At 35.2% G+C, this 18,381-nt stretch overlaps 1 protein-coding gene across 1 annotated transcript in view; it reads left to right on the top strand.

The window, feature by feature from the left end:
- Nucleotides 1-3,989: 3,989 nt before the first annotated feature.
- LOC107656492 (substance-P receptor-like) overlaps nt 3,990-18,381 on the top strand; it is a 34,571-nt gene continuing 20,179 nt past the window's right edge. The window contains exons 1-2 of the mRNA XM_016444375.1: nt 3,990-4,522; nt 14,867-15,061. Of these exons, the coding sequence (XP_016299861.1) occupies nt 4,119-4,522; nt 14,867-15,061 (599 nt within the window). The 5' untranslated portion in view covers nt 3,990-4,118. The remainder of the gene's footprint in view (nt 4,523-14,866; nt 15,062-18,381) is intronic.

The raw sequence follows: 18,381 nt of genomic DNA, 5'->3' as shown, positions 1-18,381 counted from the left end.
AACATATTCTGTTACACCAAATACACAAAATAATGATCTTTAAAAAAGTATCATATGACCCCTTTAATGGATAAATTAATGGCACATATTGATACATATTATGATGCATATACGATATATATATATATATATATATATATATATATATTGTCAGGGGTCTCCTCTGACAGTCTTGTCTACCCTGTCGTTGTTTAATGTTTCTCTGTTTGTGTTGTGTTTGAGCACATGGCTCCATCTTTGTTTCTGTTTGCCATGTGCTCCTCTTGTCCTGCCTCCTTGTTTCCCATTGCCAGACCCCCTTGTTTAGTCCTTGTTGGGTCCTCGTTTGTCTGAGTGTTGTCACCTGTTCCTCATGTCTCAGATCCCATATATTGTGTTCCCTTTCCCTCTTGTGTTGCCAGTTCATCATACTAACTATTTTTTAAGCCACTTTGCTTCCCCTGTTGCTTTAGTCTGTAGAGTAAGCTTCTTGTAGTTCTACATGTTTATTCTAGTTTTGTTCAGTCTTTTGTTCCTGACTGTCCAATTGCCATTGTTTGGTTTTATTCTATTCTAGTTTTCTTTTTATTTTGCCATTGTAGTTGACTTTATGCTTTTTCCCTAGTTCTTTAGTTTATTCCTAGTTATAGTTTTCGCCTTTTGCTTTTTACTTCTGCAATTTTCTATTGGTGGTTTTGCATTTGTCTTTGCTTTCTGTTTTGTCTTGTGTCTTGTCTGCAGCGTGCGTCTCTGTTCTGTTCCTGACCTGGAGGCTGAGCATCTATGGCCGATCTCTGTTCTTGCCTAGCAGCAAGACCTGCTTGAGTGACCACGAGTGTTCAGGCCCTTGTGCTAAGGGTTCCTGTCAGAACTTCGCTGCTACCTACTGGTCTCACTCTGCCCTGCCATTACTGCTGACCTGCATGCTGTCATCTTGGCCTGGACTCAGCGGCCACTCTCTCAGCCTGCCTGTCATTGAGCTTTATCGGCCTATTGTTTAGACTGTGTTCACTCTCCTCTTGTCTTTTCAGCCATCCTGTGAATAAACCTGTTAACACTTGTTCTGCATTGAGTCCTCTCTCCTAGAATCCCATATATATTTAACTTTACACCTTAGTTAGGTTAGACGCTGTATTGAATTTAACATTTTTGTCTAAAAGTTTGTTTTTTTTCCTGAGACTTTTTGCCAACTGAAAAATCGGTATGTTAAATAACAGTATAGTCCAATGAACGCATACTTCTATCTCTCACAGCCTCATTTTGATTACTGTCTAAAATTAAATAAGGCATTACCCTGACCAAGATCTATTGACAAAATAATATTTAATGGTTTCATAGTCTGAGAAAATAAGCAAAAAATAAAACACTCAAAAACTTTGAATTTTTGAAACAATTTCTCTCTCCCTTATGTCGGTATGTTAAATAACAGTATAGTCCAATGAACGCATACTTCTATCTCTCACAGCCTCATTTTGATTACTGTCTAAAATTAAATAAGGCATTACCCTGACCAAGATCTATTGACAAAATAATATTTAATGGTTTCATAGTCTGAGAAAATAAGCAAAAAATAAAACACTCAAAAACTTTGAAAAATAGCAATTTCTCTCTCCCTTATGGAACTAAAAATCTATTAGCGGTTATTTTACATCCAATTACTGTGCAACAATGCGGCCAGTCCACATTCTATTAGATTCGGTTCACTGTTGCAACACTGGATGGACAATAATAAACAAACCACTTATTTGTTTTTATTTGAAGTATTGAATTCACTTGCACACATGTCCAGATGTATCGAGAGACACTGAGCTTATAAGGGTCGGGATGTTTTTTAGATGAATGAAGGACTTCCAGATGTGGGCAGATTGTGGCCCCAATCTTTTCTCTCAAGGTACATTAAATGTGACCCATGAGGATGACAGTTGGTGTGTGAAATTACATTTCTGATTTCTTTCTTGTCGACAGCCAGTGGTCATGCTAAATCTTGATTTGTTGAGCAGAGCTCCTTGCCAGAGGATATTATGTAGTTATTATTAAAAGGTAGAGTACACACAAGACTTAAAAAAGACCAGAGCGTTAAAAGGATTGCCAAGCTATACATTTTCTGCATTGCATACAATCTTTTGAGTGATCCAGTTTCCTCAAGATAATCTTGACTGATTTCATAAAAAAAAATATCTTATACAACCAACAATAAAAATAAATAAATAATAATAATAAAATAAAAAATGAAAAAAATTATAATACAAAAAAACTATTAAGGAAAAGAAAATATGCCCATATGTGTAGGTGAAATTAGATGTCTGCAACCCAGATGTTTTCATGATGCATGGTTAATTAACACTGATGAGTTGCCACAGCTCATCACAATTACATGCTTCCCACAGAGGTTCTTGGAGGAATCTGCAATTCAGGTAATGCATGTGATGTGCTTTCTCCACAATAACATAATTTGCATGCCTGCGGAGTCCTTTTGTTGAGTTATGGATGTTTTTTTATTTTACTCAAAAAGGAAAGGTGTTCCCCATAGCGACCCCTAGAGGACGCAGTTCGAAGTTCCCATGAAAGGGAACTCTCATAGTGAAAATGATCACAAATATATATATATATAAAAAAATGCTATTTTATAAAAATCCACCAAAAATATTAAATAAAATAAATGCCCATAGCAATGTAGTGTTGGTTGAAAGAGTGATTCACTAAAATGCTAAAAATTGCTTTGTAAGGGGCAGTTCCCTGGGCTTACTCTGAATCATCTAGCATCAAAACATCCTTTGTCACAGTACATGGACACATAAATAATGTGTGCATTCTGTATTGTGAATGATGACAGTAAAATTATGGCCAAAAGAATGAGAAAACCCTCGACAAAGCAATGTCCATAATTTGCTTTGTCTGATGTTGAAGAATTTGAAAGGCCTCCACAAAGCCGTTCCCCAAAACCCCAGGAAACTTTTCAGATTGACACAACATCAGTGACCTTACTGTTTCTCCTTGTTGAACATATAAAACATGCCAAAATAAATAAATAAAAAACATTAATCCCTTCCTTTGCAGCCATAACAGTTTACACTCTTCGGGGAAGGCTTGCAACTAAATGTAGGAACATGAATGGGATTTGTGCCCATTCAGCGCATCAGTGAGGTACGGCACTAACTTTGGGCAAATGTTGGCTTGCAGTCAGTATTCCAACTGATTCTGAGGCTGCCCAAATACAACTTATCAGAAAAATTATCAAATTTGTAATAGCATTGTCTATCATCATGCATTGTCTTAACCGACTGGCATATTGAGTTTAAGTTTAACGCGAATTGAGATGAAACCACCAGGTGGGGACCGTGAGCTTTTTCTGAATTACTTTGTGTCAAATTGAAATTAGTTGGAATAGAATAGATAAATAAATGGTTTAATGTGGAAAGGAACTGGCAAAACGCATCATACCAAATAATTTACATCGTTATCCAAAAATTTGAAGACCTATATTAGCCTTTTTCTGTCCAACCCGAAAGAACCACACAGCATCTTCCAACTTAAATAAAAGGTGAGCTCTGAATTTCAAATTAAAAAGAAAAAAATGGATTTCCAATGACGCGTTTGTTCTTTTCGTTTCATTATCGTGCTCGCACAGCATCTGTGCGCGACCAAACATCATTTTCCAACCTGCGTGGCACACCTGGCGAGCTGTGAATCACATATGCAGATTACTCAAATTTCGTATTAAAAAGAGAGATCTGTATTTGAGAGGAAGCGTCCCTTCGTTTTCTCTCAGAAGCGCGTGTTCACAGCTTCTGCTTGTGTGTGCGAGCGCTGCGCACTTGGCAGCGACGCTCAGAGGAGTGAGGTGCGTGGAACCGAGAGCTACAATTGGTTTCGTGATGAGGAAAAGTGAAGGAGCAGGGCGTTGCGACCTGTAGTCTTGTCGTCTTTGAAAAAACACAGGGCTCATGCTTCCTTATCACTGAATACTGACTGAGGGATACGATTTGGAACTCTTTTTGCGTCATGAAACTCAATAATTTGACTTTTTCTCAAAAGGAGACATGGTCGATTAAACATTAATACGACATCAAGCCAAAAAAGAAAAGAAAATAACAACTTAATATTTTTTTAATAACATTGAACATTTTTTCCCAATAGGAATGGATTCGCTCATCACTTCCACTGACTTTCAAAGTAACTGGACAAACACCATGGCACAGAATGAAACCGATTTATACTGGAACCAGTTTGTGCAACCAGTTTGGAGAATAGTGCTCTGGGCAGCGGCTTACAGCACAATTGTCATCGTCTCCGTTGTGGGCAATATCACGGTGATATGGATCATTTTGGCGCACAAACGCATGAGAACCGTCACGAACTATTTCCTCGTCAACTTGGCGTTCGCTGAAGCGTCAATGTCCGCATTCAACACCGTTATAAACTTTGTCTACTCCGTGCACAATGAGTGGTATTTCGGACTCTATTACTGCCGATTCCACAACTTCTTCCCCATAGCCGCCGTCTTCGCTTCTATATACTCAATGACCGCGATTGCGCTCGACAGGTAAGTTCATTCGTTTCTTTGCATGTTTTGTTGTTAGAAAAGTACAAAATATAAACTACATAAATGTATATAAAATATAAAAGTGCACAACATTTAAATAATTAGTTCGATTCGTTCTTTAAACAGCCCCTTATATAAAATAGCCATGGTTTCCTCTCGACTGTAGAAAATAACTGGTAATTTGATATTAGCCACCCCTGGTCAAAAATAGGAAATATTCTGCTTTTCTGATGCTTCTTTCACTGCTTAGTACTTTTCATATGAATTGATTATGGTTTTACAGCAGTAACTGTAACTATGGTAGGGTAAAATGGAGGAAGATTTACTTTTAAATTGTAACATATTTAGATATATGTCCAGTATGATGATGCATCAGCCAATGTGTTATTAAGGGGAGACACTGCAGGCAAAAGCACTGTTTCTTCATGCACCTGTCAATTTTGAGATTATGGGCTTTTTGGCTTTTAATAAAGTGTTTTTTTCATACTAGTGGAAAGAAAACATCCAAAAGACACTGTTTCTTTTATAGCACTTTATCTATTTGTGTCAATATATTTCAATTACAATACATATTTTTAAAGGCCGTTTTCTCAAAATGAGTTTTTTCTCCTACACTGAGCCATAAATCTCCACTTCAGTAGCACTTACACACACCAAACTTTACATTTTTCAGCCAATGTGTTATTAAGGGGAGACACTGCAGGCAAAAGCACTGTTTTTTCATGCACCTGTCAATTTTGAGATTATGGGCTTTTTGGCTTTTAATAAAGTGTTTTTTCATACTAGTGGAAAGAAAACATCCAAAAGACACTGTTTCTTTTATAGCACTTTATCTGTTTGTGTCAATATATTTCAATTACAATACATATTTTTAAAGGCCGTTTTCTCAAAATGAGTTTTTTCTCCTACACTGAGCCATAAATCTCCACTTCAGTAGCACTTACACACACCAAACTTTACATTTTTATTCCTGTCTATATTCTGAAGGTTTTTACAGAGGGATTTGTTCATATATAATTTGCTTGATTATATACAACATTTTATTTTCCCCAAAATTGTGAAAATATAGTGTTTTCTGGCTGTTCAAAGTATTTTCTGAATTATGGAGTAACAAAAAGAGATACCCAAAATTCCCTCTGTAAAAACATTTGCCTCTAATATGTCAGAAAAAATAAAAAATAAACAAGAATTTTGAAACTGACTTCATCCAGTGTTCAGAGTTTTGTACTAGAAATGTATGCAAATCAGCGCATATTTCATTAAATAATGCCTCATTTGCATATTTAAACATAACATTTTACAAAACTTGTAATACAAAAAATGTTTGCAATTATCAATGTAATCAATCAACTGGGTAAGTAAGGTGATAATTAGTAGTTAATTTCTTTACGCTATTCACCTGCAGTGTAAAAGAACAAAAAAAAAAGGCTGATTAGTTGTCATAGCACAAAATGTAAAATTATTCAAAGAAGCCATCTTACCCCAAGGGTTTAATTTTATCGTTTCACTTCAAAATAAAAACAATATATATTTTTTTTTCATTCCACAAATTTAAAAACATGAATGTGTCCAAAATCCCTCATTAACAAACAGACACACACACACACACACACAGACACACACACAAAACTTTGATATTCAACATAATACAATGTCACAGATCACTATTTGATCAATGACTGAATATTACACATGTTGACATTCACATGAAATGACAAAATTAATTAAATGTGATTTTGAAAAAAATAAGGTGGGGGGCATCTTACTCTACTGTTGACAGAACTATGGTTACTATGGATGTGTAATAGTAATGCTAATTATTGTTGCTAATTAGTGTGAAATGTTTAGCAATGATTAGTACTGCCATCACAATACAAACACAAGTATAATGTTGTAGCTCTTTTCAGGTCCATATTAGGAATTATCTGTCATTTGTCTGTGACGTCATATGATAGATGATAGTTATTTATCATCCCACTCATAACCTTCCATAGTCATTGTTTAGAAACCTTAATTTCTTTAGTGTGTGTGTGGTTGAGTGGTGATGAGGTAATTGTAAGAGTGCTGTGTCTGCCTTGTTTCTTCATTCAATTACCATGTGTAACATAAGGGATTATTCACAAGAGGGCCCAGATTTCAGGTAATGTTTGACCTTTCATTACCCTGTTCTAATTCTAAGATGTCATTTTTCCAACCTTTTGACACAGCACATCGAATACTCAAAAAACAGTGCCTGCTTTCATCTATCTACATGCAGAAACATGAACTTCTTTAAAATGCTATTACCTGAGAGACCCGTGGGGGAGATGGAGGGCAGGCTTCAGGGAAAGACGTGTGTTTCAGGTCCTTATAGAGGAAATACTTGTTGGAGAACTAATGGGTTATTTGGTTATTTATTTTAGGAAGATTCTTTTGGGGGGCGGGGGGCAAGCCAAGATTACATTCTCTCTAAACATATTTTGAAGGATGGGGTTGCAAACAAATAACTCAGAGCAAATGCCTGATGATTTTTCTTGTAAAGAAGACATTTATAAATGCCTAGAACCTAGAGCCTAGAGCTTTTCATTAAGCACTTCTGGGAGTAGTTCTGAGAATAGAATGTTTCAGTAGAATTTTAGCATGTTTTATCTTCTGCCAGTTTTAAGTGATTTCTGTCAGGCAGTGATTTGATTACTATCAACTAATGGGCAATAGGAGGATTGAAAATTGAATTATGCCCAAAAATGTAATGTAGAAGTAACATTTAATTAGCATTCTCAGAATGCTTGGTTTCTGACCAACCTTAAATAATTTTAGATGAAACAGTTAAAGTCCGTATGAAATGAAAATGCACCCTATATTTATTTTCTAAATGTAAGTATGTAAATGTACAAATCATCCATGCATTTAATTCTTCCCCTTAATTTTTAAAAAATCCAGTGAAAAAACATACTTCTCCAGTCATTTAGTCTAAACCCGCCCCTTTCATGCAATTGACTGTAAGCTCACATTCAGATTCGCCTCCATCCAATCAATAACTGAATAGAACCAAAACTCCGCCCTACATTTTTTTTCTTATCGATAATCCATTTAACTAGGATGTCACAATACGAGAAAAAAAAAATCTGTAAGTAAAAAATCTAAAGTATAATCCTTTATACTTTAAGAAGGTCCAGCACAATAACAAAGTAGTCATAAAAATATATTATATATTTTAGATATTATTTTTTATATTTAAATCATATATACTATAATATTTAAATTTCAACATTTATTTAGATGGATATTGATCTTTATTTTTCCTTACTGTGCATAAGAGTATAAAAATCCTCCAGTAAAACCCAGTTGTAATTAATTATTCTAATACAAACTCTCCTAGGCACTTTGGCTGAGGTGTTTTTCCTGCCCAGATTTCAGCTCTGTTGCTCTGGTTGAGTCATTGTTGCTTTGTTAACACATGCAGACAGGTGTACATTCACAAACAGCAGCACGGCTGTCACCTCTGTGCAAACAGATCACTTAATACACACATCATAATTGTGTTACGTGCTTTAGTAGCAATAAACGATTGCATCTCTGTCCAAATATAATATCTCACATTCTCATTTGTCGCACTTATCAGCTGTTTTTACTTCCTTATTTCATTTCTTGCATTTAAAAACATATAAAGGTGCTGACGAGCACACACTCCTCAAAGTCGAGTTGTAACGGCATGCTAAAGAGCATTTGTGTGCTGGTGAAATGACACACGACTCTGAGGTTCAAACTGTGATGTGTGGCAGGAATAAGATTCCTAATCAAATGATCTGCAGAAGCTACATTTGAAAGAAAAGCACTGCAAGCATCAAATTGTGTATCCGCACTGTCCATCTCTGCTCCCTCTAGCATGTTGTCGTTATTGATTTAGCCCTGGTGCTGTTCAGACTGATGATCTGTTGCCCTGAGCTCCACTTATGTCAAACAGATGTGCTTGAATGCATGTTGATGCTGCGTCTGACCTCTTCACCCGCTGGAGACTCTTGCATGAGTCTATTGTCAGTTCCTCATTGCTCACTCATCTTTTCTGGAACTGTATGTAATCATATTGTCCTTCAGGACATTACTTTAACTGAGCATGACTGGAGAGGCTGAAAACAAATGCATGGAAAAAATCTGACTGTCCATCACTTATAAGCTTGTGTGTGTGTGTGTGTGTGTGTGTGTGTGTGTGTGCGTGCGTGCCTGCTGGTGGTTTAACTGTAAGGTTTTCCCATTATCAGTGGAGTGGAAGTTCTCTCATTTTACTGAATTACGAATGTTAAGTTGACGTTTTGTTCTCTTTGATGTTTTATTTTTTGAGGCACTGAATTTCAAGGAAATTCAAAGCAATAGTTCATTTACTTGACCTTATTTTTCTAAACCCGTATGAACAGAAATAATGAAAAATGGGAATTGATCTGTCAAACTCCAAAATGACGAATGCACTATAAAACACCCATAAAAGATGATTTAGTAATGTTACCTTCTGTCAAAACCGCTAAAAATGTATTTCAAAAGTCATAGACTATGGACTGCAAAAATGGTGTGTTAAAACTATTAATTGTCAGATGCCATTAGTTTTTGCATGTGGTGCAATATTTGCTACAAGTGCTACAGCGGAACTATAAATTCAATCTGTTCTTCACACAGAGCTGTCATATTGCTTCAGAAGTTATTTTTTATGATACTTATATGATGTTTTTTTTTGTCATTTGAAGCCAATCTTTCCGCTTTCACTTTTCTTATATGGAAAAGAGCAAGCAATATTCTGCATGCGCTTTCCCATATAATAAAGGTGAAAGGGGAAAGATTTGTATTCATATTCACTTTTTTGTGTTCCACAGAATAAAGTCAGTCATATGGGTAATGGTAATTCAAAGTGCTTTACATAAAAGAAAGTAAAATAATCATAAAAAAATTATCACAAAAATAAAACAAGGAATTTAAAAACTTGGAAAATAATTTAAAAATTGTTTTAAAATGAGTTTAAGACAGTTAAAAATATGGGTTTAGAACAAAATAAAGGTGAGTAAATGGTGACAGACGTTTCATTTCAATGTCACAATGATTTTCTTAACAAAAAAAGAAAAAAGGAAGAAAATTTCCATGTGCATAAATATTCAGTCCATGCAGGGGCATTAAATTTACACAGAAGAAAAACATTTGTCTTAACAAGGACACAGCTGCCTAACAATTGGCCTGAACCTAATGATTTATTAAAGGGGTCCTATTATGCTCTTTCGATCTTTTTTATGCTCAAACAGCAACATTACAGACTAACTAAAGTTGAAAAAGTGAAAAAGCATAATAGGGAATATAATTATTCAGGTTTTGAATCTAAAGGACAGCTGTGAATAAGACTAGAGCATTCCAGGAAGTTAGAGACTAATTAAAAATAAGTTTAATCAGGAGAAGGAAATAAAAGTACAAAACAATAGCCAAACATTTGAATGCCATGTGGGTAGAATTGTTAGAAAAGTTTGTTCCTCAAAACTCTCTGCACAAACCGGATAAGGAGACTTATTAATAAAGTAACTGAGAGAGGCCAGTATAGTCACTTTGAAGGAGATACAGTCAATATTCTAAAAAAGTAAAAAAAAGTGAACTAGTCAACCTAATCAAGAGCTCTGCTTGTAGGGAGGGTGTCACAGAAGCCACCATTACTGCCATGCCTGGAGTTAATATACAGTAGTAAACCAGATTATAGTCAGAGGAGACCTATAGAGATGTGAATCAGAAGGTAATTAAAACTTATGCTTCTGTTTACTCTTAACGATTATCATTAGCAATTCTTTTGAATTTGAATAAGAAATGGAAAACAGAAATGCAATTCTCTTGCAAAATGCTGAGATATAGTTATAACCAGCAATGCAAAATGCTCACCTTTCTGGGAAATTTGCAGAATCTGTGGCATACATGATTTGTGTTTTGGGGCTACGGCTGTTCTTGATGCCGGTGTGCATTTGACTACAGTAGCATTTCTTTAATCAAAGACCCGTCTCTGCTTAGTATTTTTTTTTCATGGTGAAAACAAATTGTGGCAATTGCAAGGCTATAGAAGGGCCAGGATTGGCAGCTAGTCCTCCCAACCAAATGAGATACAAAATTGTTTATTTATAGGTAAGAAGAAAAATCCTGTATACATGACAATAATTGCTTGAATACATGAACATAAGAACTACTTGCATGTGTAAAAATGTAAAGAATAAAAAAGAAGAAGTAATATCCTGGCTGAGCTCTCCTCTTCCAGTTGTGCACTGCTATTATATGGTGAATGGTAAATGCAAGAGCTGTCAATTTGAGTGATCAGTCCAATCCAGTAAAACAGTCCCTGATTGGTCTTTACTCATCGTCCCTACCCAGTATACCAACCCACCTTACCTGAGATCCAGTTTCTATCCACCTTTTTCCTACATCTCATGACACTTGGTGCAAATGATGGGAGTGACTTCTGTTAAACTGTATACAATCAACCAAAGATTCCTTCTATGAATGCAATAATAAGCATTAAAAAACAACAACAACAAAAAAAACAGGTGCAATGAGATGACATTATTCTACTAACCTTTCAACCATCAAACATTAACAAATCATTAACAAATTACTTTCAACAGACCATGAATAACCCCCAAAAACGTGATTATTTCTACAGTAATATCACAGGTGTGTTAAATATCACAGTCTGTATTATGTAACATATGTAGCCTTAATCAAAAATGTTTATTACCTGAACACTGAGTGGTAATATTGAGTGATTTTCCTCACTTTGACAGATAACAAATATTGTATTTACCTGCTTTAGAAACAGGATAGAATTAGAAGAGGATTTTTGGAGATTCTTAGAGCATTCTAATGAATTATTCATTGTAATTAAATTGGGAGAGCAGACCATAAATGCACAGTGTATGTTGTCTTTTTTCATACAAAGAAAAAAGGAAAATAATCAGGAGGAAAATAATTCAGCAGATTGAAAAGAGCTCTTGCCATAGATATTCTTGTTATACTATGTCACCAAAATACCAAGTGTTACGTTATTTTCCTGACATCTGAAAATAGAACATGAAGGAAAATGTACAGCTCATTCAATCAAACTGACAGATAAGGATTATTTGTAGCGAAACCTTATGATTTGAAATGATTTGTTTCAGTGTTTTTTAGTGAAACTTCCCCAGATCAGAAGTACCTCCCATAATCTAAAATGCAATAGACTCTTTATGAAAAAGGGTAATTGGTTGAACTTTCCAACGTTTTGAAATGGCGTAGAAAAATAAAATGCATCATCATCATCATCATCATCATTGACACACATTAGGATCCCGGATGTCCTTTGGCTTAAGCGAAGTGGCATGTAATGCCACTCTATGATGATTATCTCAAGATCTACGCAGTGTGCTATGCTGTGTTTGGGCTTGTTTGAATTGAGAACACCTACTTTACATAAATGCATGTGACCTTTTAGGGTTTACTAATGTTTGCTGAAGCTACAAACCAAAACGTGGCCCAAAAGCCGCATGTGTATACTGTTTACATGTACTTGGTGTTGTTTGGTCTATGTGAAACAAGTAACCTTTTCAACGATATACGACACAAGACATCTGTTGTGTATAACAGATCACATTTTCAAGTAAAGTCACATTTTTATTTTCAATTTAGGCATATATTTTTGACCTTTTTCTCTTTCAACCAAAAACAGACTGTCGAAATTTGTGTCCCTGTTTTTATCTTATGTAAAATAATGTACTTTAGTTTGAGAGTAGGCACTTAAGCTAATTTCACCAAGGGCCAATCACTTTAAAATTTCTGGCCTCGCCACTGAATTGCAGTTTAGTAAATCAGTCAGATTAACCGAGAAACTGTTCAAAATTGATAAATGTTTGTGATTCACTAAAACGAAACATCTCATAAGAGTCATTCGCTCAAGAATCAGACTTCACTGGTCACACTGTATGTTTCACGCTGAGAACCAGTAACAGAAACAAACACCATGAAAATCTTGGTTCTCAACTCTTGTAGAGACCACACATTGCACACAGCGTCTGAGGAAAACAAAGCAATGTTTTACTCTTCAGATGAAATGCTGACACAGCCTGGCCTTTAATACCATCTCACAGTCTGAAAGTGGTACATGAAGTTCTGCAAGGTTTCTTCCAACTCCAAATTAATAAGTTAAATAAATCCTGCCACAAGTGTATTCACTGTCCATATAACTGATAACTGGAACAGATCTTCTTTATTATTGCAGAGCTCATATTATCACAATGATACACTAGCCTGTTGTATTAGAGCACAAACCCATAACTAAAAACTCCACAAATCAACTATTGTAGACGCTCAATAGATTTGTAAGCTGTGTGTGGGGGATTTACTCTCTGGACATTTTCATTCCGTTTTATAATGATAAAGCTCCATATTGGAGCAAATGATTTAAGAGGATTTATCTTAGATAACACTGAGATCTTTGTGAGCTGGACAGAGATGTGTGTGTGTGTGTGTGTGTGTGTGTGTGTGTGTGTGTGTGTGTGTGTGTGTGTGTGTGTGTGTGTGTGTGTGTGTGTGTGTGTGTGTGTGTGTGTGTGTGTGTGTGTGGATCACTGATGTGTTGACAGCTTAACTTGTTGAGAGTGCAGAGCAGGACAATATCTCATGCTTTCAAGCACAACCCAAGCTGTAAATTATCAATGAAGATCACAGCAGGAAAATAAGAGTGGTTTAAATAGAGTGAAATGTGTGCTGAGAGCCAAATCCACAAGCAGACAGTTTGTCTTAATTTATACCACCAAGATTTTCTAAGGAAAGTGAATACGCTCTTTTTCTCTTTGAATAGTTTCTCTTTGCTGGAGATAAGAAAAAATAAAAAACTTTTTAATAATATTTTTTTATGTAATAAATGCTATTTAATGAGACTTATAATTAAGGCTCAAAAGAACTCAATTAACATCAAATGTGACCCTGGACCACAAAACCAGTCTTAATTGAGAATAAAATAGAGATTTATACATCATCTGAAAGCTGAATAAATAAGGAAATAAGCATTGATGTATGGTTTGTTAGGATAGGACAATATTTGGCTGAGATACAACTATTTGAAAATCTGGAATCTGAGGGTGCAACAAAAAATCAAAATATTGAGAAAATCGCCTTTAAAGTTGTCCAAATTAAGTTCTTAGCAATGCATATTACTAACCAAAAATTAAGTTTTGATATATTTACAGTAGGAAATTTACAAAATATCTTCATGGAACATGATCTTTACTTAATATCCTAATGATTTTTGGCATAAAAGAAAAATCTATAATTTTGTCCCATACAATGTATCTTTGGCTATTGCTACAAATATCCCCGTGCAACTTAAGACTGGTTTTGTGGTCCAGGGTCACAAATTAACGAATGCATTTCAGACTTTAATTTATTTGATTACATAAAATACATTCTCCCTAACCAGAACGAAAACATTTAGTACATACAATATTCACTGAGCCACAAAAGTGCATTAAAAGAATAGTTTACCCAAAAATGAAAATGTGCTGCCACAAGTGGCAAATTTTCTCAGGCCATCCAAGATGTAGATGACATTGTTTCTTCATCTGAACAGATTTGGAGAAATTTAGCATTATATCACTTGCTCACCGATGGATCCTCTGTAGTGAATGGGTGCTGTCAGAATGAGAATCCAAACAGCTGATAAAAACAACACAGTAATCCACAAGTAATTCACACGACTCCAGTACATCAATTAATGTCTTGTGAAGTGAAAAGCTGCATGTTTGTGAGTCCATAATGAATAATAACGCTTCCTTCAGTGAAAAAGTCCATCCTCTGTTGTCCCTCTCACATCAAAATCCACAGAATTGGAGAAAGCAATATTATGGACTGAGGACTCGTGTTTTAGCTGAAAACAATGGTTTAAAGTTAAAATGTCCTGATGAATTTGTTTCTTACAAACACAGCTTTTCACTTCACAAGACATTAGTTGATAGGCTGGAGTCATGTGGATTACTTGTGGATTGTTGTAATGTTTTTATCAGCTATTTGGGTGTAATGTGACGTAATGTTAAATTTCTCCAATGTCTTCCTATGAAGAAACCAACTCTTCTACATCTTTTATGGCCTGAAGGTGAGTAGTTTTCAGCAATTTTGCATTATTGGGTAAACTATTCCTTAAATTGTTTAATAATTGTATTGTTGTATTAATAATAAATGTTTTTGTTTAATTTTGAATAATTATATTTCATTTTTATTCATTTTTTGTTCAACCGGAAATAAGCTTAAAGTAAAAAAATAATATATAAATATCTCTGTATACAACAGATGTGGAGCTTTCAGCACATCTGTCTTTTTCTTCCACAGATATATGGCCATCATTCATCCGCTGCAGCAGAGGATGTCTGCAACTCAGACGAAGGTGGTCATCGGGGTCATGTGGGTGCTGGCTCTCCTGCTGGCCTTCCCCCAATACTATTATTCCGACACGGACCAGCTGCCTGGCAGGGTGGTCTGCTACATCGACTGGCCTGAGTACACTGTCCTGGACTTCAAAACGATGTAAACAGCTCACCTTTTTCTAATCAGCATGCTTATTGCCACATGCCTCGATTTGCCGATATTGGAAAATGGTTAGGTTGAATATTTGCTTCAGAAATGTAGATTTATGGCTGTAGGTGCAGAGAATTCCTTTTCCAGATCAGATTTCACCAACGTTTCCGGATATTACTGGAAATATTGTCTTTATTACTCTTGGAGTAATCAAAAATCAGTGCTGCCTTTTCCCTAAATGTTGGCTTATGTAACAACAGAGAGGAGCTTCATTACAAAGAAAACGGTAAACACAGGAAAACCATGGTCCTAAGAGAGAGAAAAGACAAGAGTGCAAGACTATTAAAGCAAACATAATTTGAAATATTGCCCAAGGGTAAATACAATGACTTTACAAGAGCAGATGCTAATGATTATTATTCCTCCGTATTGTGGTTATTTACTCTCAAAAAGTTGGCTTGTATGCAGATCGACTTTAATCTGAAGTGCTGAGGTCTAATATCAAGTGCTGTGAAAATGGTGTACAAAGCCATTGAGCACAATAGAAGCCGAGATCATTCTGCAAAGAGTTGTCATGGACGTCACTTTATTTCTGAAACACGGTGAGGACAGCTGCAGGGGAGGGCAGATGTGCCAGCTGTGATGTCACAAAACCGCTTAAATCCTGAAATCCGATTTTGCACAAATAACTCGGCTAAACAGTGAACTGTTTTGACAAAAAGTGTATGTGACGTACTGATCCGTATATCAGCTATCTATTGTGGAGTATTTGCTCATTTCCAAGTTGCAAAAAGAAATGTAAATCTTAACATTAAGATTAGAAATGTTCAAAAGCTCTTTTGATATATTATCGCAATAGAATCATGGTAGCATTTTTGGTGAGCATGTATCTGAGAACTGTGTGCTGGAGAGAACATTGCTGCCGTCGCTTATTAATAAACAGCTACAGTGAGCACTTAGGAAAACAATAACAAATTCAAAAACAAATGACTTATTAACATACTAAACCTAAATCAAAACTTCTTCTCAACAATATTCTTCTTCTTTATTAGATATATCACTGCTGTTATCTTTGTAGAGAAAGACACCAGAGAAAAATGGTGTTACTATGAATTATCACCCTCTGCCTTAGTTAAAAGCCTAATTTTTCTTTCTATCTCTCCCTTCTGTCTGTATTATTTTCTTTGTTGGATCACCTCTGTATATTTCAATTTTCAACTTTCTGGTGTACTTGTTCTATTCCTCTTTCTGTCTGTCTTTACTGCTGTGAGTGAGAAGTGCTAGTCCTTATCTGTTAGTTAGTGAAGGAGTCTTTTTAAGGCACCCGAGATGTTCCCTTAAGCACCCCACCGTCTCTCACTTGCTCACTAAAACTCATTTCACATTTTTTTCCCAAACTCCCCTCTTCCATTACCGTGTCTTTCACACCACAGTTGAGCTGTGATATAAAACTTTTTTGCTGGTGTACCTACCAGCTAACACATTAATCTGTCTACTGCACAGCATCTACACTCTTAAAAATAAAGGTGCTTCACGATGCCATAGAAGAACCTTTTTGTCTAAATGGTTCCATAAAGAACCTTTAACATCTGAAGCACCTTTCTTGTTTGACAAAAGGTTCTTTGTGGCGAAAGAAGGTTCTTCAGATTACAAAAAGGTAAGAAAGAGATGGTTCTTTAAAGAACCTTTGACTGAATGGTTCTTTGTGGAACCAAAAATGGTTCTTCTATGGCATCGCTTGAAGAACCTTTTGAAGCACCTTTATTACCTCCTCGGGCTGACAAACTGAAATGTTTTAATTATTATTAATCGTTTTATTATCATTTAATATAGAATTTGATATACTTACCATTAATTAAGGCAAATAAGCAAAACAAAACAAAAAAATTAGTAGTAGGATCTAACTGGTGTGACTTCTTTAGCAAATGTCTTACTGTAAGGGATCCTAAATAGAATTAGAAATGAAGAAAAAGGGGGAGTAAAGTTTTAAAGTGCCACAGCAAAAAGGTAAGATCCATACACAAATTTGCTTCTCAACTACTTTTATGTTGCTTTAAGAATGTCAGATATTTTTAAGTCCAAAAATGGTTCTATCGAAGATAATTCGATCTGTGATTGTCACACAATGAAATAATCTACATCGTCAAATTCCTGAGAATGAGAGCTTTCTTGTGATATATGACTTGACTTTTTTGTGAAAAATATATAAAATACACATTCTTCGTAAAAATTATTCGCAATGGTTAGGCGGAAATTCGTATGTGGGACGAATACATTTCTAAGCTTAATTTTACTGCTTTATGAATATAAAAACCAAAAGGAATGGTATTATTTGTAAAGAAGACACTCCAAGCTTTCAAATGAACCCATATATGGGCTGATACCATATAAGGAAGGCTATGTAAATGAAGCATAAACATTTTTAACGTCATTTTGGAGTTTAACTGGAGTTTAACTGGTTCCCTGCAGGTTTCTGCCAAAACAAAAACTTGATGGTTTAATGTTTGAAAATGAAGAAATTAAGACGGCCATAAAGTTTTATAGTATTGTAGTCTTTTATAGCATACTATTTGATTTTAAATACTCTATTTTTATTTTATAGTGAAATATTATGATAGTTATTATATTTCTTATTTTGTTTAATATTGCATTTAGTAACAATAATAATTATTAAGTCACAATAAGTCATTATTATAATTATTATTATTATTATGAAAGAATTAGGACAGCCATAAATATCAGTATTGTAGTCTTTTATAGTATACTGTTTTTTAAAAACTTTTTTTTTTATTTTATAGTGAAATATTGTGTCATCGTTAATAGTCATATTGATATATAATCACCTAAGTTTTGGCCTGGTAATAATCACAACAAACCTGGAGCTTTTTTCTTTTATCAGTTTAATTCTGATAATTTTTATCAGAAAAATCGCAAACCATGCAGTCCTATCCCAGGGACTTTAATTTGTGAAAAAATAAATAAAACAGACAGTTTTCAGAATATCTTTCTTTGTGTTCAGTAGAACAAAGACAGTTTAGAACAACATGAGGGTAAGTAAATGAGGGCAGAGTGACTTATCCAACAAATAATCTAAAAATGGGCGCCACAGTTTATCAAAGGTCCTTAAAGAACCATTGAGTGACAGTCTAACTTTTTCCAATTTTACTGCAAGTAAACACCTCTTTTGGCTATGTATCAAAAACAGGGGGTGAGGCATGTTTCCATTTTAAAAGGATGAGATGTCTCACTGTTGGGGGTTCAGTGCCTTGCTCAAGAGTCTCACCTCAGTCGTGGTATTGAGAGTGGAACAGAGCACTGTACATTTACCC

The sequence above is a fragment of the Sinocyclocheilus anshuiensis genome, unplaced genomic scaffold, assembly GCF_001515605.1.
Source record: "Sinocyclocheilus anshuiensis isolate Anshui unplaced genomic scaffold, SAMN03320099.WGS_v1.1 scaffold1931, whole genome shotgun sequence".
NCBI classification, from domain to species: Eukaryota; Metazoa; Chordata; class Actinopteri; order Cypriniformes; family Cyprinidae; genus Sinocyclocheilus; species Sinocyclocheilus anshuiensis.
This window is presented reverse-complemented; position numbering and strand designations above follow the sequence as displayed.